We start from the raw sequence: 25,507 nt of genomic DNA, 5'->3' as shown, positions 1-25,507 counted from the left end.
AATTGCTTGAGGGATGGCAGAGACTTAGGAAGTGTTGCCTCTCTTTCCATTGGGCCCCTTGAAACGACCAGAAGATGTAGCATTCTGTGGTACTCCCTCAGTACCCAGGGAAAGGGTCATGTGGGTGAATCGTCCTACTATAAGCAGCTTGAACAGACAGAATAGAAAATTAGCTTTGCCAGGTCAAACCAAGGGTCCATCTTCATTACTATGAAGACTTTGGCACACACGCCAACTCATATGCCCTCCTGCAACTAAGCCTGTAAAGCATGGGCCTAAAACAACTGGATATTCTTTCCCTGTTAACTGCAACCTTCATCCCCACCCCGGTTGTATTCCCTGTGTTGAATTTTAGATTGTAAGCTCCTTGGGCAGGGACCTGTCCTTTGAAAATCATCAATTATTATTTATAATAGAGTTATCAATAATAGTATTACTGTCTAGTGTCCCTGTTTCTACATGGGAAGCCCAGAGCAGGGTGTGAATGCAACAGCCTTCCCTGCAGTTTTCCATGCCCCTCTCTCCAGCTATTTGGGGGAATGCCACCTCTGATTCTAAGGTTCCATTTAGCTATCGTAGCTCATAACTGCAGCCTAACTGATGGGTTATTGCCATCTGCAATATGGGGCTTGCCTTAGTTTGCTTGGTATTTAAGCACTCTGTCAATCTTTTCCCAAACCATATTGGACTCTAATTGATGTACTTTGAAGTTGATACTGGAAAGGAAGATCTAGTTTGGCAGGCTTATGCTGAATATTGCAACGTAAATGGGTTGAGCTCTGAAATTTGGTGCCAGATTGATTGTTTTCTTTATTTTGCGGAAATAATAATTGAGTCAAGTTAACAGTTTAACCTGACTTGAATGTTCCCATTACCAATCAAACTTTCCATTGTCTGTGAGCTCAATTAATCTCTGGTCTCATTTTGAGCTGAAGAACATCTGTGTACAGGAGGCTGGCTTATTTATGATATGTTTAAATATTTAAATTCACATTTTTTCCAGTGCATTTCCTATTATTTTAAAACGTTTCCCATTGCAAATGTATTTATTTATTTAGTAGATTTATATTCTACTTTTTGACTAGAGTACTCCAAGTGGCTAACAAGGTTTATAAAACGCAACAGATATACCAAGAACCACATGTTTAGAAAACAAAACAAAACCTGCCCCACAGAAAAACGTCGTTCCTTACCACAGGCAGATGGTGTCCTTTGGCCCTGTGGTGGTGAAGAGATGGTGACTGGCCCTGTTGTTGTCTTTGTCTACTTCCCTTGGTCTTCCAGTCAAACCTGAGGATAAACACTTGGTTGCCTGTTGCCTAGAAATCTGTCATTTATATCTTAAGAATTTGTAAGCCTTGTTATTCCAGTAACAATTTAGAAATAACTATTAGAAACTTCGGAGTCATACTTCTTATATTCATTTGAAATAGTATTTTGAATTTCTGGATGAAAGTGCACAAGGTAGTTCTGTTGTCTGCTGCAGGTAAAAACCGCAGACAGAGCTGGAAAAGAGCCTTCAGCTGGAGTTGCTGACATGGTGCACATGCTCCTGCAGAGGCCTTCCCTGGCACCTACAGGCCTTCCTCCTCCCATCCCTCTCCCCCACTCAAACTGGGCTTGAAAGCATCTTTCTATTGTAGTTAATATAATAGGTTGCAGTGTGTGCTTGGTTGTTGTGTCTGTGTGTGTGTGGTGCCCATAACAGTTTTTCTGGTTTATGGATATGCCATCTGCACCACAAGGTTGGAGACCCTTGATCTGGATCAAGAATAGGACAAGCAAAACACCCAAAGCTGTGTTGAGCACTATGCTATGTGAGGTGGAAGCTATAATCTTCTTGCTATAATCCTATCTGTGATGACCACACAACTCCATGTGCTACAAGGTGTTGCAGCCACAAAATATAAATGCTGATCATTAAGATTAACAGCCCCAGTGTGGAACATGGGCTGACTCAATTTCCCATGCAACTGAAGGGAAGGGCTATGCCTTATTGGTAGAACATCTGCTTTGTATGCAGCATGTCCCAGGTTCAAACCCTGGCGTCTCAATGTGGTGCTGGGAATGTCTCTTGTCTGTAGTTTGAAACCCTGGAGAACTGATGCCAGTCATCATAGACAGTACTGAACTAGATGGACCAGTGGTCTGACTCAGTACTGTATAAAGGCATTTTTCTATGCCGTGTTATATACCCAGCATGCATCATATTACACGATTGTCGAGGTTTCCTGTCCCATCTATTCTGATGTATTCATAGGTCAAAAAAGATAGGAGGTGAGGGAGAGTTTTTTTAACAACAGGGTCTGATCTATGTGTTGCATTCACAGAACAATGAATATTCGACCATATTGAAAAATGTATCAGATATAATGTTTAATAAACCAGCTAGGGTATATCTCAATGTCTGTTTTCTTTGGACGAATCACTTGGTGATGCCTGATGTGCAATAAGCATGGATGGGCAATAAGCGTAACTGGTCAAACACCCCCCCCAAATGTTTCCCAGGTTTCATTGACAAATTGTTTTTCTGGATTAAAGCTATAGGTTCACTGTTCTATATGCAAAAAAGATATATATCCCTTTTCTTGATCAGCTTCTAGTTAAGTTCATAGGGTTAGGTACTAGGACAGTGACCAGTCCTTGCAACTGCAGGAGAGGCTAGTTCAGGTGTGGGGATCTTTTTCCCCTCCAGATGTTGCTGAACTACAATTCTCATCACCCCAGGTAAGCATGGCCACTGACCAGGGATGATGGGAGTTGTAGTTGAGCAACATCAAGAGGGCCAAAGGTTCCTGGTCTAGTTAATATTGACTCCCAGCTTTCTGCCATCCCCTTTCTCCCCTTGGCCAGGGCTCAGGTTTGGGATCTTACTTTTGGAACCAGCAGTGATGCTTGAGATATTCCTTTATTAGCTGCAATGTGGGTTATGTCATGTGATCCTGGTGTATCTTCCTGCCAAATCCTTCTTTCCTTGGATTGTGTTACCGCTCATACATTAACAGAGAAGTGGTATCAGTGCTGTATAAGTCGTCTCCATGAGACAGAGATTAGTTGTATCCTGTGTTAGCCATATTCAGAGTAGACCCATTGAAATTAATGCACACAGGTAACATGGGCCCGTTAATTTCAGCGGGTCTACTCTGTGTAGGACTTTGTTGGATACAGCCTGCAATTTTTCAGTGCATTCTTAATTGAGCCTTTTCTGTGACACACGTTTTAGGAATCACTGGTTTAATTTGTTTTAAAACTTAACTTTGGGATTGGTGACCTCACCAGCTTCCTTTGATTTGGCACCTGCTTGGTAGACCTGCTTCTGTGGAAGATTTGGTTGGCTCCTCTATATAATGTCTACCATTATTTAATTTTTAAAAAAAGAAATATATTTGCTGGTATTTAGCTATACTGTCTGACTGCTCTGCTGGCGCTTTACACATTTAGTGCCTGATCTGTTTTAATTATAGTTCTAACATGACTGTTTCCTTTTGATGTTATACATCACTTTGGGTGCTCTTGCTGAGTTTGAAAAGCAATTCATATACTTTATTTACTATTAATAAAGAACATTAAATATATAATTATTTTATGCCAAAATAGACATCCCTCATCCTTAATAATGTGAGCTATGTTTTCTAATGAAATTCTAATTAAGCTTAGTTTTATTACACTCCTATGAATGCTACAGCTACTGTTTGCATGTTAGAATACTGAATGTTGATTTCTAGAAGGGTAGCTGTCTGTACCTTAAAGTCTTACAAATGGCATAAAAAATGTGTATCAGAGTGGGGTTGTAGCATCATTTGGCCCTCTATTTTACTTTAGTACATGTTGCATGAATGGAGGTATATTAATGTCAAAAAAGAAAGTGTGCTAATAAACGAACTCATTCAAAAGAAACATACATTTGGCTTTAATATACTTTTAAAAAAAGCTGTAAGCAAAGTTTACTTTGCCTGGGAAGTTGAGGAGAAGTCTAGCTTAAAATTGGCAATCTAGTTGTTTGGAAATGGTCTGAAGGCATTTGCTCTAGTAATGAGAATTTCAGCTTAGGAGGAGTTTCTTATTTGACTGCAACATGAGTTTTTATCAACGCTTCTCTTTGGCATTTGGTTATATGTAGAGAAAAAGTACTTTCTTTCCAGATGGCAGAATAAACAAGGAAAGGGAAAGAATATTTCAAAATCCTGGGTACCAGAGTCATGTTTTAGGAGCTCAGAATTTTTCCAGCTTTGTATTTAAGAAAATAACCCACTTGTTTCCCTAAATACAGTACATAGCTTTGTATCATGCAAAATTATACCTTTAACATAATGCTTCACATACTTGTTGCTCAGTTCACCCACTGAGCTAAGAGGATTCTCAAAGCCAGGTTATATCCAAGTATTCCAAATTGTACAGTTTAATTTGTATTTTATCCACTCATGTCATTGAATATGTAACAGTGCATTTTTGAAATGGGAAAAATCATGAAAAAATATGATGGCACAAAACATCATTCAGTCCCAATTATCATAATTATAGCAGTGGATAATGTGTATACATAAGTACAAATAATCAATGCTGGGCTTTGCTTTTTAAAAATAAGGTTAACGTTATAGTCTTTCCCCTAAAGCAACAAATGATTAAGGGACACTTTGGCACAGGAAACATTACAAGGTTTTCTATCACTTTGTTCAGTTTCTGCTTGTTACTAGGATCCTGTCTCTTCAGACAACCAGCTGAATATTTAAGGCAAGCTGTTTCTCATGACCAAAGGATGTTTTCTAGTAGGCATTTTCCCCCTCTCAATTTTCTGTAACCTTTTGGTCGTCTTCAGACAGTGATTCTTCCAGTTTGTTATTTAGCAGATCTCCCCCCCCCCAAATCAGCTTACATTGGCAAAAATAATCTAGCAGCCCCCCCCCCTCCAAGTAGGAACTGACTCACCCTGACTCTCCTTCTGCTTGCACCAGGCATTGGGGAAGCTGAAAATCAGTAAAAGAGTGTCACACTGCTTCCTTCCTTCTCTAAAGCCTCCTGCAGTGATAGAAAGGGCCCTGATTTTTGTGCCATGGAAATACCTTCCCACCTCCTCTGATTTTGCTACAGTTCATGGAAAAGTAAGGGATGGGTCTCTACCTGGTGTCTGTAGCAAGTTTGGTCCCCAAGGATAACTTGGTGACCAGATATGGGGCCTCTTTTTCCACCCACTTTTATATCATGTGCAAGGATGGTGCCAAAGGATTTGGTCTAGGCTCTCAAGAGTTGGTAGTACCTTTCCACTGCTGTTTTCAGTTGGTGCTAGTACTAGGATCTATCTGTATCATACAGAGACATGTGATTTACAAGTCTAGTTAAATACCTGCTTAGAAGTATGCATTTGGTATTCTTGTAATGTCTGCCTGCATTCCTAACTATGTGCATTATTTTCTTGCTCTCCCCTTCCTCCATTCCTTCTCCAGTTTACATTCCAAGAAGAAGTTTTGTGGGGCAAATCGGTTGCTCTGCCCTCCTCCTTATCTGGCTTTTACAGTTGGATGCAGGAAGGTCTGTGTGTCTAGTTCTCCCTCCCTCCCTTGTGCCTTGTGAAAATTATACTTCAGGGGGAGACTACGGTAGAGGTGTCCTGGGAAAAGCAACATTTCCCAGTGTCCCTGACAACTGTAACATAACTGTAATAACATTCCAGGTGTGTAAGAGAGGCAACCCTCCGTACCAGTGGTGCTCACTGGCAAAAGAGTTTGGGGCAGGTAGTTGTGGGCTTTTTTTTCTGATTAGTTATAATTGTCAGCCTTAATTTGAATCGAGCTGGGGTGGGTGGGGGTAACTGTTTAACCATTGCTAAAATTGCCGAGTATGGAGGGAGGCTTATTGCTACATTTTCCTGGAAGAGGTAGAAGATCTTCCATTTTCAACAAGCATTTAGGCAATATAGATTGTTCAGCTCCTTTGGAAAGGGCAAGCTATAGCCCGGCCAGTATCAGCTGTCTGAGAGCTTTGCATGTTACTAAAGAGGTGCCACAACTCTAGTTTTCTTCCATGTCCATGTTCAGTCAGTGGTAATAACGGTTGCAATGTTGGAAGGTAACTTGTATGTTCTGTTTGTTCTGTTGAAATATTATGAGAAGCCCTGCTAGATGAATGTGGATGGTATTAGAAGTTACTCCTTCTGGAGGCACTTTAGATAGCATCCAAAGCTTCTTTGAGGATAGACACTCATGAATGCCAGTCAGAATTAGTGGTGGGCAACCTCTCCTTTTGGAAGTGAATTGGCAATTACAAGTGAGAATTGGTGAACACTTGGAGGAAAATTTGCTTGATTTTGAGAGTCCTTTCTTGACTTGCAGTTCTTTGTGCATCTGTTCCTTTCTGGGATGCATGCACTTTCCTGTAATGTTGCTTGGGAAATGTAGTGTACAGGGAAAGGAAGGCAATGTGTTGTCTTAACAGTTGGTAAGGATAATTCATTCAGCACCAAAGCACCAAGCAGTGAAGGTTTCCCTCTCCCTGGCAAAGGAAGTAGGTAAGCAACTGTGAAACAAATGTCCAAGAATCATTCCCCCAGAGTTCATCTTTCTCCACTCCCCTCAAATGATGCAGTCCAATCCTGTCCATTTGCTGGGTTCTTGGTTAATTAGAGCAGGATCCAGTTGGCTGTCCCATGAACCCAGCTGACTGCACGCCACCAGAATTGGGCTGCATATTGGGCAATACACACTCTTGTGCCTATCTACCTGTAATGACCTTGGAAATCCCCAAGCCAACTGATTGAGCTGGGGCCTGTGTATTGTCCTATAATTAGAGTTTCATTTTAAAATGGACTAATTAATCAACTACAGGCGGGCCCTGCTTTACAGCGCTTCACCTTTCGGCATTCCGCTAATGCGGCGGCCTTCAATTAGGGAAAGTCCCCACTTTAAGGCGCTTGTTCCGTTTTTACGGCGGTTTTTGCTCATCGCGCGCCATTTTCGTGTCATTTTCGCGCGATGCGCACCATTATCTTCAATGGGTTCAGCTTTCCGGCGGTTTCCGCTTTCCGGCAGCAGTCCGGAACAGAACCTGCCGTATAAGCGGGGCCCGCCTGTACAGCTTTATTCAGAATAATTATAATCTGAGCATGTAGCTGTAGAAGTTGCCATCTTTGAGTGCCTAGACTAACATAATATAAATGTCAATTGCAAGCCGAGTAAGCATTTCAGGGTGAGGAAGTTCTCCTTGGACTATATCTGGACATTACAGATGGGGAAATTAATATTTCAGTCCCATTATTTTCTAACCTTGGAACTGTTAGTGGTCAGGATGTAGGCTCTCCTAAGCCCCGGGTTCTTGGAGAATTCACAGAGGAGATTATTTGTTAGGCTCTTCAGGATGTGGGAAAAAGTCACCAACAGGTTTGGGACAGAAGATGGGGAGAGAGAAAAAACCTGTGAGGACACCCAAAAATAAAGACTTAACTGTACAATACTTTGATTTATAAAGGGTGAAGAAGTATCCCACACTCTCAAGCTTTAGTCAGGTCGGCTGTGGCATGGGTTTCCAGCTTGGTAAAAGTAAAAAAAGATAAACATAAGACTTTTTTATCTTAAAATCCTCCTTTGAAACTGAATTTCAGTCCAGATATTTAAAACTCCCTGGACTCCTTCTGGAATGAAGGGCAGGATACAAATTCTTCACCCAAGAGAAGCTGAACTATGTAAATTGATGCATTTTATTTCAAATAATTCTGATTTTGCTAGTTATAAGGAGTAGCAAAGAGCTGTTAGGTATCTTCAGCTAAGTTATACTTATAGTAGGTCAGTTGGAATTAATGGATCTAAGTTAGTTATGTCCATTGATTTCAATGGGTCTGCTCTGAGTAGAACTAACATTGGACACAATCTTATGTCTAGTACTGCCAGATCATAGGTCTTTCTGGCCCAGTGTTGTCAATTCTGACTGGCAGCAGCTCTCCAAGATCTCAGGCAGATATCTTTCCCAGCCTGCTTAATAAGATCCTTCTTAATTGCAGATGCTTGGGATTGGATGCGAGATGTCCTGCTTATAGGGCCCTGACCACTGAAAATTCTGTGTGGTCTTCCTCTTCCCTTCAGCTTTTGAGGTTATCAGGTACCGTCCGTGTGTTTTCAAGCCTTTATTTTACATCCTCCAGTATTCTAAACTTGAGAGATGCTGAGGATGCAGAATTCTGCATTCAATGTAAAAAAGAGGGGGAAATTTGTGCCTTTGAACTGGAGCTTTTTCTTGCCTTGGTTCATCAACCACAGCCCTAAATAGATACCAAACAAGATGTAACTAGTCACTAACAGACACCGAATGTGATTCTTGTATATGCACAATTGAAATCCTACCAGACAGTTTGTGGGAATATTGGCTTATTATGCTATGAGATGAGGCCCAGAATGGTAAACCCATTGTAGAAGGCCTTCCCTGAACAATTCTTGGCTTTTGCTTTTGAGTAAAATTAGCTGTCTATTTATTTTGCTCTTACTCCTTGCATATACGGCTGTAGGCTGTCTTATTCAGCATGCAAGCAATACCTTGGGCCACACAGATCACATGATGCATCATCCATCCTGGTAAATCTGTTGTGCTTCCTGCATGGCAGATGGTCCGCTTCTCCTCTACCCTTCCATGTGATTCTGGTGTACACAAAGAAGAACTCTTGGTGGAATTTGGGTGAACATCTTAGCCAGTCTTCATCACCCATGGCTCAGTTATTCTGTGGCATATTCCTGTTACAAATGTGGGAGAACAACACTTTTGTTTGGTGCAGTATAGCTTTGCAGCTGCTGTGCCATAAACTTCATTATACCTTCCTGACATATTCCTAAGATTACTGACTTGTCTTGGGTCATCCATGGTGTTCCTATTTGTGCTAAGATTTGAAATAGGGAGCTACCTGCCTCATCTCTTAAGCATTATACTCTGTTCCTCATAGCTGTTGGAAATAGAAGAAACGCTGTCCAAGATTCCAAACTACAAGGTGGACTCATGGTAGGTGATTGCAGTGGAAAATTAAACTTCCTTGAGGCATATTTAACCTATACAAATCCTCATAATAAAGGTAGGAGTTGTGGTAATGAATCTCCTAATACTAATGTGATGTTGTAGTTTTAGGTTGTTTTTATCTGGTGTTAATGATGTGTTTTAAAACTGTTGTGACCCATTTTGGAATCTTTGGGTGAAGGGCAGGCAATAAATCTAAATGTAATCATCATCATCATCATCATCTAATTATTATGCCACATACACTTTTGTAGAGTGACAACTTTGTAAATGATTATGTGCTTATTTGGGGGTTGAGAAGAAGAGTGAGCGTAGTTCATGAGAAAATCTTATATATGAAGCCACTTCTATAAAGTATTGTATTTGCATTTCAGGAGTTTAAAGGTTTTTTTTTAACTTGCAGTGGTTTATCCCTGCCACAGCAAAAGCTGTTTCACATATTAATTATGTGGATATTTTCCATCTCTGAATACAGAACATGTTTGACTGAGTGTGCTGGTTGGGGAAGGCCTAAGAAACATGTCCTGTGTCTCAACATAACCTGTGGTTCTTGTCTGGATAGGAGCCAAAATACTATACGTGAAAGAGGGGTGCATATAAGCTCTCTCGGGAAACATTTAAAATGATTTCTAAGGATTTAATAAACATACCTTTAGTTTATGAACAGATTGCTATTATGAAGAGATGGTGGTCCATGCCACCCCTTCCTTCCCAGAATTAAGTTATAACTAGGTTTTCTGTCAAAAACCTTATTTTTCAACCTCCCTTGAATTTTGCAATATGGAAACCAATTTGCCTGAAATGTTCATGCGTGGTCCTGCTGGAGTGGAGAGAAGCTCTTTCAAAAGTAATGTAAGCAGGTGTTACAGATGTGTTTATCTGGGGGGGGATAACAAAGGAGAGTCATTCTAGAAGTTTCAAGTCTCTAGAGGGCTTTGTCTTCAGTCATGGGGACTTATTTATGTGACTGCGTTTAAATTTAAAGCTTTTTCCAAAATGTCTGCCTATGGGGATTTTTGTTTTTGCATTTGTTTTTAACCTCCAGGCCAAACAAACATGAGTTATACTGTAAGTTTCATGCTTCTCAAAGTTTAAATACTAAACTGAATATAGTAGTTGGAGAGATACATTGATCAGTCGGAAGCCACCCCCCCACCCCCCACATTTCTTGCAGGTATGATCCAACTTCAACCATATTATAGAAACCTTTTTTAAAGTCTTGTGTGGTACCTTTTGAACAGTGTCTTTTCTAGTAAAGTTTAGGCAGGACTTGGTTGTAGTTACAAATGCAGAAGTTAGTATTGGCTGCATCATCCAGCAACCTGAAAATCTCTTCTTAAAAGAAGTGTAGTGTGTACAAAATCCAGGTTTTAAGGCATAATTATGTTGAAACATGGGGGAATAATGTTTCAGGAACTTCTTAATCTGCTTCCTAAAGTGTTCCTTCTCTGAGCATGCCAGTCTGGACTATAGTCCATTTAATGTAGTTGCTTATAAACCTCCTTTGTTCTCACAGTAGTTAGATCTGAATGTGGTATTAGTGAAATCTCATTTTATTTTGCATTTGCTCTGAACATCTGTGCATGACTAAAATGTATGTGGTTTGAGAGCTTACAATATGTCTTTAAACAACTAAACTGGAACTGGCAGCAGTTTTCAGGCTGTACCATGAGTTGTGGTTTGTAACTGTGGGCTCCTTGATACCTCACAAACATTGGCAGAGTCAGATCCAGACTTAGTCATGCTTAGAGAAGACCCACTGAAATCAATGAGACTACTCTAAGCATGACTAAATCTGGATCCAATCAAGAGACTATTACTAATTTTTGTATTAAAGCTGGATATCAGTACTTCAGAATATGCTGTACTATTTAAGTGTCTTTTTAAGTTTCTCTCTGTGTACACACACACACACACACACACACACACACAAATAGGCATTCCTTTTGAACTGGTTAGCATGTTGGACTATGACCTGAGTTCAGTCATGAAGCACACTGAGTAATGTTAGGCTAGTCACCATCTCCCAGTCTTAACCTTCCTTGCAGGGTTATAGAGAGGATAAAATAGAGAGGGGAGCATGTTGAGCTCATTGCAGGAAAAGTAGGGTATAAATATAGTAATAAATAAAAATGTAAATCACTTCTAATAGGAAGAAGAGGAGAGGCCATGGCTCATTGGTAGGGTACATGTTTTGGTTTCATAGGGTCCCACATTTTTTGTTGAAATCTTAGCCAAAGGGTTTTAGATGGCAGGCTTGAAACCTGGCCCTAACTTTTCAAGATCTCAGGCAGAGTGTGCAGCAGTGGTCTGAGCTTACATAAGACAACTTCAAATGTGTATGTTTTAATAACTATATGTTAAAACTCAACAGCTGCACATGAGAAAATATTGTACACAAATGTTTTCAAAGAAAATTGACTTAACAATACTGAATGCACAGCTCAGCTCCTGGTGGATATGAGCCGTGCATATGAATCATGGGGAACCACTAATTGTGACTACTTGGAGATCTCAGTGATCGGACAGGGATATAAGGGATCAGGCAATCCTTGAGGTATCCTGGACTCGTTGTTAGGTATTTTGTATTAAATTACAAGACAGAAGTGAGAGAATGCGTTATACAACTTTGATAACAATGGGTTACAAGATATAAGAAACTATTAAGACTGTTATACTTAAGTTATACCCCTCCTTCCAGAAAATAATAAATAGCATCCATTGAAGTTCACCGATTTTGGCCAGCACTGGTAGTCAAGCCAAAACATTTCTTCACCAGAGTCCTGCCACTCCCCTTATCCCTGACCCCACACTGTCCCATTCGTCCAACTTCAGAGTTGAGATTTAGGGAGGAGGATAACCCCATCCCATCCCAGTACTCGCCTTCTAAATTTGAGCTGGGGGGAAGGAAGCAGGGGCTTGTTTAGTGTGGAGTGGATATGTGCTGTGAACACCTCTGCTACCCTGCAATCAAACAGCCTGGGAGTCAAGATCTCCCCCACATTTGTGCTGTATATCTGAAGGTTGGCATACCTACAGGGACAATAACTAGTTCTGAATTGTTGGCTTCTAACATGCATGGTTTTCTAAAGCACTTAAGGAACAATCCAACTATAGTTAAGAACCTTGGTTTCATTGTGAAAGGCTTTAAGAACACAAGAGCAGCACTACTGGATCAGGCCAGTGGCCCATCTAGTTCAGCATCCTGTTCTCAGAGTGGCCAAACATGCTTTAAGTCTCCACTTTCTGATATGAAAACCCAAAAAATATGTTACGGCTTTTAGAAAGACTATTTTAGTTGGCAGTTAAAATCCCTTTATGACTTCATAGATCTCATCATTGATTTTCATCAATGGAAACTGTTCAGATTAGGTGCAAACGAACATCTGACTCAGCTATTGGACACTTATCCAATGAGTAAAGTATCCTTCAGTGGGCCACCAGCTGGCAGGTGTTTAGTTGTATGCGAACTGTAATGGTTACCTGTTGTATTTTAAGAGGTACTTCTTAAAAATTCAGTCTTGCACTACTCAGGTATCAAGATCACTGATACATGCATCTTTCAATGCAAAAAATGTGTGTCAAATCATGTCAGATCTGATATTCATTAACAGGCATAGTAAACACAAGAAAATAGTAGTCCCATAAATGACATCATACCATTTTATTATATTTGTGCCTTAAATATTCTAAGATAGTTGCTGGTTCTATTTAAGCTTAGCAATACATAATAAGTGACATGGAGAAAGAAGGAGGAAGCAGACCTGCCTCTTTTTAGTAGATTCAAGAAAGAAAAACTAGCTATTCCTCCATCTCTCTGGCATTCTTTTTTTTTTATCATTAATTTTTATTCAAATTTTCAAAGACAAAAAACAAAACAAAACAAAAACAATTAAACAATAAAATAAAATGTTGACTTGTCGCAGATCAGTTATAGGTCTACAATATATAACAATCCTGTCTCTAAAATTATATTATAAAATCACTTTCCTCCAGTAGTTATCGTAATTAATCATCAAATCTCATAAACATTACTTTATTCTTTCCACAAAAAGTCAAAGAGAGGTTTCAATTCCTTGAGAGATATATCTTTCAATTTTTCTCCAAGTAAACATATCGCTTAATCCATCTGATTCAAATCTGTTAGGCCCAATAATTACAATAGCCATTCTTCCATTATCTGTATTAATTCCATCTTCAATAATCCTGTTAAGTCCAGTAATTTCAGTAGCCATTCTTCCATTATCAGTATCCCATAATAATCTTGTTGTCATAGCCATAGTCCAAATAAACATAGTGATTAATCCATCTCGTCAAATCTGTTAGGTCCAATAATTTCCGTAACCATTCTTCCATTATCAATATCAATTCCATCTTCCATCTTCAATAGTCCTGTTAAATCCAGTGGTTTCAGTATCCATTCATCCATTATCAGTATCCCATGATGATCTTGCTGTCATAGCCATAGTCATATAACAAGAGTCTGATGGGAATTTCCCCCATCACAAATATGTCCTTGCCATCAATTCTGAATATGTTGCTGAAATATTGTTGTAAAGTCACATCTCTGCTCTTCTTTTTTACAAAATGCACTGGCTCATCTCTTAAAAGTTTTTCCATTGTCACATATTTGTAGTTAATTCCATAAATTTTTTCTATGTGAAGCCCCATCTCATCATTCCAGTCAAGAATTCTGAATATGTTGCTAAAATATTGCTGCAAAGTCATATCTCTGTTCTTCTTTTTTACAAGATGCACTGGCTCATCTCTTAAGAGTTTCTCCACTGTCACATATCTGTAGCCAACTCCATAGATTTTTTCTATGTCAAGCTCCATCACATCATTCCAATCCAGAAAATTATCCAAGACATTGATAACTTTACCACCAAAATCTTCATTAATTTCTTCAGATACAACGTTGAATTCCAAACAGTAAACTTTATTTCTAACATCCATAAACGCCAAATCTTTTTCCAATTTCACATTTGTTCCAATCTCCAGGGCTTGTAGCTTCCCTTTAATTTTTCTTTTCTCATCTCTAATCTCATCAAATATCTCTCTCACAGAATCTCCTATTTCTTTAAGCTCCTGCGTCATTTTGTTAAATTCAATTTTCATCTCCTGTCTACCCTGTCTCAGGGTTTGTTTCGTTATCTCAATCTCACCCATTATTTTCTGAAACATAATTTCTTCCATGGTCTCAATCACTTTCCTGGTTGTCATTCTTAAAACCACAGAAACAAAAATTATTTCAGCCACAATTGGGTTAATATTACAGGCTTGCTGACATCAGTGTAGACAATACAGCCTGCCTTATCTTTTATGTGTTCAGGAATACAAAACAAACTTAGTTCCCAACATCAAAACAATTAGTGGCGTCATGAACAAGCAGATTTGTCAAAATGAAATAGACTCAAAAGAAAATAATAATAATTTTTTCCCCCCCTCCTCGAAATAGAAATCCCTCTTCCGTTGGTATCTTTAGAATGCACCTCCAGGACAGCTTTTTGCAATAAAAACAAATATAAGCTTTTTCGATTTCTTTCCTCCTTAATTTCGTGAGTGAAAGAGAAAAGCCTTAACTCACCAGAAGTTCTTCACAGCTGATTCATTGACAAATCTCTTTTTTGCTGCAACAATTTAAACCAAGTGAAAAAAGAAAATAGAAAGAAGGATGCTTATCTGCCTGTTATAGTTCGTTTTTCTTTGAAGAAAAGATAAACGTGTCACTATAATCAGCTAGAGCTTGATGAAAGTCCGTCCGGCATTGCAGTTTGAACCTTCTCTCATAAATAAATGAAATCCAGTCCTCCCCACAAAAACAGGCTTTATGGTTAATCTCTACGTTTCTCCCTGTCCGGGAGAAAATCTTTACCAGTCAAAAAGAACGTTTTCACTGATTTTAGAGCTGAAAAAGCTTCTTCTGAGACGAGAGACGACTCAGAGGCAGCACAGGCAAAGCAACCCTTCCCGGAAGTCCCCATCTCTCTGGCATTCTTAAGGGCCTGGAGTTTTCCAGAACTGGCTGTGGCATGTGTGAAACAGGTAGCGTGACTTTTACGCATAGAAATCGTTTTCCCCGCTTGATCTCTTTCCCCTTTTTCCTGCCCTCTCTAGCTGCCTCTGGTTTTCTCTTTCTCCCTGTATATGACCTTGGTTTCACATCTTGCTTTGTAGTTAGAGATTAGACTACAGTTTCCTGGTTTGGGTGTAGTAGGAAGCTATGATTTAACAAACCCTGGAAATTTTGTGTTATGGTATGCAGGGTAATGGAGGAGAAAAGGGGGAGAAGGAGCACGCGGACACAACGCTCACTCCCAGTCCAACAAACCATGGAATGGACTGAGGTTGTTTTGTCTGAACCAGGCCAGTCTTTGTGGGCAAGGTAGTATTCTGGGAGTGAAGGGCAATTCCATAGCTTGCATTTACATCGCTTGTTGCAAGTGTTCAGAGTGTTTCACACATGCAGTCATGATTACCTTTACGACAACCCTGTAATGTAAGCTGGTAGTAGTTGGCCCCATATTGGGGGCTATGGCTTACTTCGGGTCGCGTAGTGGATTTGTGGCTGGGGGTGAGATTTGAACCAGAGACCATAACTCTTTATCACCGGATCTCCAAATAGAGTCTGAAACCCTGGAGAGCTGCTGCCAGTCTGTGTGGACAATGCAGAGCTGGGTAGAGCAATGGTCTGACTCAGTATAAAAGCAGCTTCCTATGTTTCTGGTTCACTGCTCATGCTCTTAGCCATTATGTTATACTAGCTTTCATAGTGGATTTAGTGGGTACAGACTGGGATGGGAGGGAGCTCTGCTTTCATGGAGCAGACTTTGCCCTGTGGTGTTAAAAGTTATTTTAGGTCATCATCTTTCCAAATATTTAAGTTTACCCCAGAGTTTTATTTTGTTACTTGCAGACCCATTCAAAATTTCCTGCATCCAAATGGACTTTTTGCCATTTCTTATTCAGTTCCACTTGTTAAAGGCAGTTCTCCAACTTGAGGTTGGTTGAAATGTGACAGAAAAGCACATCATACATTCCCAAGACTGTGGCACTTTAGATTACAAGTTGTTGTTGTTATGTGCCTTCAAGTCAATTTTGACTTATGGCGACCCTGTGAATCAGCAACCTCCAATAGCATCTGTTATAAACCACCCTGTTCAGATCTTGTAAGTTCAGGTCTGTGGCTTCCTTTATGGAATCAATCCATCTCTTGTTTGGCTTTCCTCTTTTTCTACTCCCTTCTGTTTTCCCTGGCATTATTATCTTTTCTAGTGAATCAGGTCTTCTCATTATGTGTCCAAAGTATGATAACCTAATTTCATCACGTTAGCTTCTAGTGATTACAAGTAGGGGATCATATATTTCCATGCCTCCCATGTACAAGAAACTCTCTGCACTCAGAAAGTTAGCATAAATGGGACACTATTCACTTAAGCTCAAAAGTCCAAATATGATAATCTTGTACAAGCATTGGAAGACTGTATCTACCTAATCTATCAGTCATAGGGTAGGGTTAAACTGGCAGGCTATTGGGAACTTTTAATGATATTTTAATTTGATTGAATTTATATTGTTTTAATGGGAAAGTGCTGCTTGTACATTGCTTCCTGCCCGGAGCCTTTGAGATGGGCTAAGAGATTTATTTCTCTGTCTCACTTGTATAAGCTTTTTAAATTATTCTTAATACAGGAATACAATATAACCTTATATGATACTAGAAATCTGAATTTAGGGAAGAGACCTAAGATGCCACCTGTGCGTTCTGTTTTCTTCCCCCAAGGTGCCACCTGCAACTCAAATGTTTGAAGCATGTTTTTCACAGCTGGTTATATTTTTAAACTAATAATTTGAATGCTTGTTTAGCAATGCTGCTGTGTCCCAGAGGGCTCTTCTTTCTTGTGATGTTTTTCTGTGTGTGGAGATGTGTTGATGGAGAACAGATAAGAGGCATCATTAAAACAAGTCTCCTGAAGTGTTCTTGCATGCAACATTCTTTTGACAAACTGGCCATCATACTAATATTAGCTTACTGTGGATAGGAAGTGGCTGACTCTATTTCAGCACTAGCAAAATTGTTGTCTACGAACGGATGTGGATGAAGGTGAGGAAGGATAGTATACTGCAGGACTCCCTGGAAGGGTGCGATACACTTGCCCCATCAGTGACGATCTTATGTCCAGGGCAAGATGAGCTGTCTTCACTGCCATAGCATCTCCAACTGCAGTGAACTTAACCCTTGAAGTAAACGGCAACTGTTCACTTGCAGGAATGGGGAAAAAAAGGTGTGGTTGAGGTCTTGTGTTGAGAGCTAAACTTGCCTCTTTTTGCCCAACGATTGTTCCATGTGCAGTTTGCTTACTTTATCCTCTTTGGGGGAAAGTAAATAAACTGCCACAGGAGATATAATTGAGGGGGGGTGGAACTGCCTCAGATACTTGTAACTTTAGTATTCCACCACTCCCTAATTGTAGCCTTTTTGCATTTTCCTATTGAACTCAGTGGGAGCCATGGATGTCTATGGCAATTTCTAGCTGCATAGCCAAGTCCTGTTTTCTAATAAGGCCTTCAGGCTTATCTCCACAGTGCTGAAGGCTCACATCTTTAAACAGAGAGGTGGAGATAAGAATCTCAAAATGCGAAATTCTGTGGCCACTTTCATTACTCGATCATTGCAGAACATGCATCACAAATTGCTTATCTTAAAAATGAACTTGAGCAATATGCAGATCAACTGACATGACGGTGGTTCAGTTTATATGTAATGCCAGACCATAATCTGCTATTGCATTTGAACTCATAGACTTTGGTCTGCATTTCTTCTCCAAATCGTTGATTTGGATGCAACAGTAAACTATAAGTTTCCTACTATTGGGGAAGAGGTGCACGCATGAACCCAAGGCTCACTTGGATAAGGTCAGATCAAGCTGACATCTGCCTTTAGAATAAATTTGAAAATAACTGTGAGAAGCTCCAGAGGTTGCCATTCATATCCTTGGAAGTATCCTTGCCACCAGAGGATTAATACTTTTCCACCCCTCGCTGGATCGTCACCTTGTACTGGTGAGTGGGCTTGCGTGTTCCAGTGAACCCTGTGAGTGATGCTGTTGGGAGTCATGTACTCCCAGCAGGGTCACCCATGGCGGTAAGGTCAAGGGAGAAGAACCAGACAAAGAACGATCCAAGAAAGTCCTCAATGGCAGAACGGGCGGAGGATAACAATGTGTATGTTACAACGGCTGTGAAGGTGGATGAAGGCTGCAGCATATAAAGGACTTCCAATCGACATGGTACCCATGCCATTGGATCAAAGCCTTTTTCTGTCAAGACTGTGTGTTGATTGTGGTGCACCGATCTCCCCACATAAAACAAATTCACGCACTGGCGTCTTCCATAACAAAAGTCCCATGGTGATTGGCAAATGGTGACGGGGGCAGGACTGTGAAATTCAGAAGCCCCTAGTCATGGTCTGGTACATCGGCGGTGGATACAGATTCAGATGGATCCATTGTGAAAGACTACATTTTGGAAAACAATCTTACTCGGTCACGAGGGATCGCCAAGAAATACTTTCCCAGTGCTGTTGGAGTTTGAGGGTCTGTAGCTCAGTGGCAGAGTATGCAGAAGGTCCCAGGTTCATACTGTGGCATCTCTAATTAAAAGGACCAGGTATCATGATGATGGGAAAGACCTTTGACAGAAACCCTTGAGTGCCAATGCCAGAAGAGACGATGCCGGACTGCATAGACAAATAGAATTAAGGCAGCATTCTATGAGTTGCACAGATCCAGCAGTTAGTTCCCTGTAAAGCATAACCAGAAATGTAGGATGTGGCCTGGGAGAAGGTAGATACCTTTCTCTTGGAAAAGTTTGTGTGGTCATAGCCAGAAGACAAATCCTACAGATTGCACAGCACAGCCAGTTTGGTCCTGTACCTAACCCTCTTGCCTATTTCAGCAGATCAATGTGGGTTATAGTACCCTCATGTGTCTGGGTGGTGGAATCTGGGAGGCTAAATGTTGTATCTGATCTCTTGTGGACTTGCTGGTTAGGTCTGTCAGGAATTGCACCTAGAACTAGGGGTAAACAACCTGCGGTCCAAGAGGTTAATTTTATGCAGGTAGCAAAAAGGGGGAAACTAGGGAAAGAGCTGCCAGAGCGAGAGAAAAGAAAGGGAAAAGGCAGCATCCCACCCAGTTTTGGCCCTGGCTCCCACCCACTGCCCGCATGTCTCCCCTGACAGATGACCATTGAAGGAATTTCTAACAACAGCTATTAGATGTTGGGCAATTAAGCTTATTTGTAAATAATAGTAAAGTTGTAAGCATTTGTGGGATTCAGTCTGACTTGTTCCTTTCCCTCTGAGCAGAAGCAGCATAGAATTCGAGTACATCATCTATCTTACTAAATGCAGAAGCATATGGAATGGGTGCGAATGTATAAATAAATCTAAATGTAATGTAATTCAAATGCTAAAGTTTCCTCAAGTTCACTCACATGCATCTTTTTAAAACTGCTGATTATAGTCCTAAGTTGGACATTCTTGGTGAGATGTGTCCCCTTATCTCCTCTTGTGCAGACGTTTTGACCTTTTGTGCTTGAGCTTCTCTGATCAGGTGAATGTGTTTCTCTGATCAGGTGAATTCCTTCTGTATCTTGATAAAAGCTTGCTGATGTTGGAACTGTCTTTTGTTTCATCAGGTGATTGATGTGACAAACTATTAATGAATGGTCATTTCAGCTGTGATGGCAGACCAGCCACCTCCATTAGAAGCCACACCTATTTTGAATGAAGTGCCACTTCTACCTCATATGGTCAATGGGGACACCACACAACAGGCAAGTGGACTTGCATAGTATGAAGATTTCCAAATTGTTCGGCAGAGGTGATATCCTACTCTGTAAACACTTAGATTCATTGTCTTTTGAGCATGCCTTCTGTAATTGCAGCAACATCAAGGGAATAACATAAACAAGGTTCCTGTAGCAATGTCAATTCATATGGAGGCCTTAATTGTGTCAGTTTTCCTCTTTTGCATGGCTGGTTATCTTTGAAAACCTAACTGGATGGCAAATGCAAATCAAGTGTAACCATTATTTAGAAGCAATAGATAATTGTTTATACAGTTGAGGTTGCTATTTAATAGAAGAAAATGACCCAACATTAAAATAAAGTAAGTGGGGCTGCAACAAAATAGTGCAGTGTGCAATACTCCTGTTCACTGTTCCAAGCATTTGGCCATGCTGTCCTTTATGATAGTCCATTCCTCCCCCCCCCCCGGCTTTCAAAAAGGCTCCCTGTAACTGCTAGTCAGCTGATTGTCAGTTACAGGGAATTACTTTGAAATTCCTGTAGAGGGAGAAATGCTGCGTTTAAAAATGGAGCATTTTTTCCTTTCAAGAGGAAGCAGTTTGTATTCAAAATGCTTTGAATCCAAGCCGCTTCCTTGAGCCCTCTCAGCTGCGCTAGGGAGTTCCTGAAGGTGAATGCCTTAGTGTAGCTGATCACAACCGATTGTTGGAGCTCTAGCTTCCTGAGTTCTCTTCATGCACTGACAGTCAGCTGATAGTCGAGGCTTTAAAAGGCTTTGTAGGTGCTGTCAATCAGCTGATTAGCATTGCCTTCAAACCCCTTTTTGGCCCTGCTGTGACTTTACCTGCTGCACACCTGATGTCATATATATGATGTCAGGTGCAAGACAGGTGGGCTTTGCTTGACCAAAATGGCCTGGTGGGCCTAATTAGGTCAATGGACTGGAGGTTCCCCAGTCCTGTTTTAAAGGGAGCCTTTCACTAATGCATTTTATGATGGCTTCATATAAATTAAAAGGCTGCCAAATGGTTTCATTTAAAATTTTGCATTTGAGAAGATTCAGGCTGCCAATTGATTAACAGTCAGGGAAGTCATCTACCGAGAATTCTTGCTGCTACACGCAGTCTCTGTTAAATTCCTTTGGGTCCTGATTGGGTTCTGTTGCACTGTGAATAAAAAGACTTGTTGTGTGGCGTGAACAGCTGGAGTTGGAGATACATACGCCCAAATTATTGTGGTGTGGAACTAATTGTGCATTTGCTTGGATCTAAACTGTGCCATCTTTTGGGGGAGTAATCATCTTAGATGTATTCTCCATCAACTGATGTACCTAGATTTGGTGTTCAACAACTGTTGGAGGATCCAGCATTAACTGACTTGGCTGCTGTCTGCCCTGTGGGATTAGTATAACTACTATTTAGGACAGAAATAGGTAGACTGAAAGTCACTTTCCATCTCTTAATATTTCTCATTTAATGACAAGGAATTTGTATTTCATCATACTTAAGAGAAATAGCAATAACTAAATTGCCCCTGTGTAGTGACTGCAAAATGTACAAAGTGATCCCGTTTCCTATTGGAGCAACTTAGTGCTTTTTTGAAAAATTCTCACACACAGTTATTCTGAAGTTACTAGCTCTCAACTATAAACAGATTTCAAATACATATCTCTGCCCTGTAAAAATGACATTCCTCTCCATTAGTGCAAAAGTGCATTAATTGTTGTAAATCAGCTGTGTAATTTCACATCAACTGTAGAATTTAGTTGCTTAACAGTTCTAGAAGATGATGGAACCAGGCACTAAAGTAACTGATGTTTGCATGCTTGGCTTCTGTCCAGCGACCTGCTTTTAAAATGTTGAAGGAAACTGGTGGATCGTTAAATTCTCTTGTGAAATAGAGAACTTGCCCATTGGATAAAGTTCCCAACGGACTAAATAAATTCCCTCAAAAAAGAAACAGCTAGTGGTAGGGAAAAACAACAACCCAGTTTGCCCAGGAGATTTTTCTCAGCAAAGTGGTTAGTGAGTGTTCTGGTAAAATGTATTTTGAAATGGCCCTGTGTATCCATGTAACAGAAATGGCCAAAAAAAAAAAAAATCCCTGCTAACCTTCAAGAAAGTATATGGCATGTATTATACAGCCACAAGAGTGGCTGTATAGTATAGTCAGCATGGATTTTTCGCATTCCGCAATGTTAAACTGAAAATACCCCATGCCATTCTGATCCTTCCCATATGCTCATTTCAAAACAAAACCTTACAAAACTTATAGTCCTGAACTCAGAAATGCTTGCTTAAGAACCCTCTAAATTTTCATGGTGATACACAAAACAGTCAGAGAGAATTGAGAGTTCAAAGTGTAAAAAGATAGAGAAAAACAGACCCCTTTTGGACTTCTTTCTATCAGAGTTCTCATAATCTGTTGAAATTCATTAAAAATCAGCCATGTTCACAGAGTACCTGTCATCCTATAACTGACCTTGCCCCATACTCTGACCTTCATCTTCTGCTGTTTAAAAGTTTAAAAAATGCCTGGCTGATTTTTAATTAATTTAAGAAATTTTGGCTTGAACTCAATGATAATGTCGGGCATGCTCAGCAAGAACCAACTGTCAATGTTCTAAAAGCCAGACTCAGAGCTGCTGGGCTTAGACTTTGATTTCATGTGAGACAGTCATGGCTTCCCCCAGAGAATCCTGGGAAGTGTAGTTTGTGAAGGGTACTGACAGGGACTTCTATTCCCCTGACAGAGCTCCAGTGGCCAGAGTGGTTTAACAGCCAGCTGTTCTGATTGAAGCTGTGTGAGTGGAACAGGGCATCTCCTAGCAACTCTCAGCACCCTTCACTAACTACACTTCCCAAGATTCTTTGAGAGAAGCCATGACTGCCTAAACTGAAATAGCAGTCTGGTGTGGATGTGGCCAGGGACAGCTTTGTTTTAAATTTGGGTGGGAGGCTGCATGTGCCTGCTGTAGAATAAAAAGGTGGGGGAAACCCTGAAAAAGAATGATACTGTTCACCATGTTTTCCTTTTGGAAAGGAAAGGGGCATCCCCTCTGCCCAGTGCCCACCCACCCAATCTCCTTTTGTCCCCTCCCCCTCCCCTTCCTGCCCTCTTCCTCCACTGCCCCTCCCCCAGGTCAGTTTCACCTATCCTAAGCATGATTGCCCAGGAGTAAATCCCACTGAACTTAAAAAGCATGCAAATGCTCAAACCTGCCCTCCCCTCCTCCTCCCTGCTGTCCCCTCCCTCTTGCCCCTTCCCTCTCCCTTCCTTCACCCCTCCCTTCCCCTCCCCATCCCCTTCCAATCCCCTACTTTTTCCTCCCCCTCCTCCTTTCTCTCCCTCCCTTCCCCTCCGCCCTCCTCCTCCTCCTCTCCCATGGTCAGTTTTACCTGTCCTAGGACTGTGACCTGGGAGACTAACGTTCAAATCCCCACACAGCCATGAAGTTCACTGGGGGACCTTGGGCCAGTAGAGGAAGGCAATGGTAAACCACCTCTGAATATCGCTGATCATGAAAACCCTATTCATAGGGTCGCCATATGTTGGAATCGACATGAAGGTAGTCCATTTCATTTTCAAGCATGATTGCACAGGAGTAAATCCCATAGAACTCAATAAGTATGCAAATGATCAAACCTACCCTACCCTCCTCTCTCCCATCGCATCCCTTTTGCCCCTTCCCTCCCCCTTCCCCTTCCAATCCCCTCCTTCCCCCTCCCACTTCTTCTGCTCCCCTCTCCCTCTTCTTCCCTCTACTCTCCCCTCCCCCTCCACCCCCATGGTCAGTTTTACCTATCCTAGCCATGATTGCACAGGAGTAAATCTCATTGAATTCAATAAGCATGCAAATGATCAGACCTGTCTTTCCCCTCCTTCCCTCTCCTCTCCCTTCCTCCTCCCTTCTTCCTCTCCTCCCTTCTTCCTTCTTCCTCCTCCCCTGCCCACTCCAGGCTTCCCTTCCCATGGTCAGTTTTACCTATCCTAAGTATGATTGGACAGAAGTAAATCTCACTGAATAAACATGCAAATGATCAACCCTACCCTCCTCCTCCCCTTCCTGCCTGCTCCCATCCTCATCCTCCCCCATCCCTTGTGGTGAGTGTCACCTATCTTAAGCATGATTGCAGGGGAGTAAATCCCACTGAACTCAATAAGCATGCAAATGATCAATCCAATCTCAGTAAACTTGCACAGGATCCCATTTTTTACCTCCTGGATTAAAAAGCAGGGAATTTCACTAATAGGTAAAAAACCTTGCGGTTTAAGAATGTACCTATAGCCTACAAATATTTCTATCCAGTCTTTAAAAGCAGGGAAATTGGGCAGCTATAGTAAATGCAGCAGGGGAGCTGTAGACCTGACCTCCTCTCTGAGATATTGTACTGCCCTACAAAAAAATGCAAACACAATTTGGGTTGGTCTTTCACAGTAGCTTGGAAGAATTTGGTCACATATGCCTCTGAGCATATGGTGAGTGGTGGCAACTCCTGTAGTCAGCCCAAATAACAGAAACAAAACGTGCTGTGCTGATCTTGTTTAGCAGGGAGGAAGCAACTACATTAAAACAGTTGATATTGTTCAGATAAACACTTTAAATATGTTTGATTTATTTTGCAATTTTAGTGAAGTGTCCTATGGTAAATCATTCTCTATTGCTTCTGTTCCTGTGAATATGTGAACTACAGCAACAGTTTGCAACACTAAAAAAAGGCTCCAAAAACAATTGCGGAATAATGGCACTGACTGTTCTGCAGAAGAGTTTCCAGTGGACATGAGGAGTGTCTCAGTTTGCACAAGATAAAACAGTAGGACGTGAAATATATTCTAGGAAAATTCTAGGTGTGCTCTATGTTTTTTTAATTGACTGTGCGCACCTTTCCGTAAGTGGAGTAGTTTAAGCATAGCAGGCTGAAAACATTCATCTTGGGCAGGCCAAGTTTGTTTTTTCCAAAAGCTACAATCATTGCTTAAGTAGCAACATATTGTAATCTGTTATATCCAGTTTGAAACAAAAAATGCTCTCTTCGCCATCATATGACATCGACCAATAAAAAAGTTTTGAAATTAATAAAAATAAATTTGACACAGATTTCTAGGATGAATATATATATATAATTTTCTAGGTTAGATTCTCTGTAGAAACAGTAGTAACACATAAAAGAAGCAAAGTAAGAAGAACACCAACAAACATACAGAAATGTAATTCTCCATCTTTGGAGATGGCAGGTGTTGCCTCCACTCACCATACGCTCAGAGGCACATGTGACCAAATTCTTCCAAGCTACACAGGAAGTGGATTGGACTGTGAAAGACCAACCCAAGTTGTGTTTGCATTTTGATAAATTTGTAGGGCAATACAATATCTCAGATAGGAGGTCGGGTCTCCTGCTCCCCTGGTGCATTCACTATAGCTGCCCAGTTTCCCTGCTTTTTAAAGTTTGATAGAAATATCTGTGGGCTATAGGTACGTTCTTAAACCACAAGTTTTTTTGCCTATTAGTGAATTAATTAAAAATCAGCCAGGTATTTATTTAACTTTTAAACTGCAGAAGATGAAGGTCATAGTATGGGACAAGGTCAGTAATAGGATTCCATGTACTCTGAACATGGCTGATTTTTAATGAATTTCAACAGATTATGAGAACTCTGACAGAAAAAAAGTCCGAAAGGACTCTGGACTATACGTACATTCTTAAACTG

The 25,507-nt window shown here is 40.7% G+C and overlaps 1 protein-coding gene across 1 annotated transcript in view; it reads left to right on the top strand.

Annotated features, from left to right (window-relative positions):
- Positions 1 to 25,507, top strand: part of FNDC3A (fibronectin type III domain containing 3A) — a 90,297-nt gene that overhangs the window by 8,818 nt on the left and 55,972 nt on the right. The window contains exon 2 of the mRNA XM_061598860.1: positions 19,687 to 19,824. Coding sequence (XP_061454844.1) covers positions 19,714 to 19,824 — 111 coding nt within the window. The 5' untranslated portion in view covers positions 19,687 to 19,713. The remainder of the gene's footprint in view (positions 1 to 19,686; positions 19,825 to 25,507) is intronic.

Source organism: Rhineura floridana, chromosome 16 (assembly GCF_030035675.1).
Source record: "Rhineura floridana isolate rRhiFlo1 chromosome 16, rRhiFlo1.hap2, whole genome shotgun sequence".
NCBI lineage: Eukaryota > Metazoa > Chordata > Lepidosauria > Squamata > Rhineuridae > Rhineura > Rhineura floridana.
This window is presented reverse-complemented; position numbering and strand designations above follow the sequence as displayed.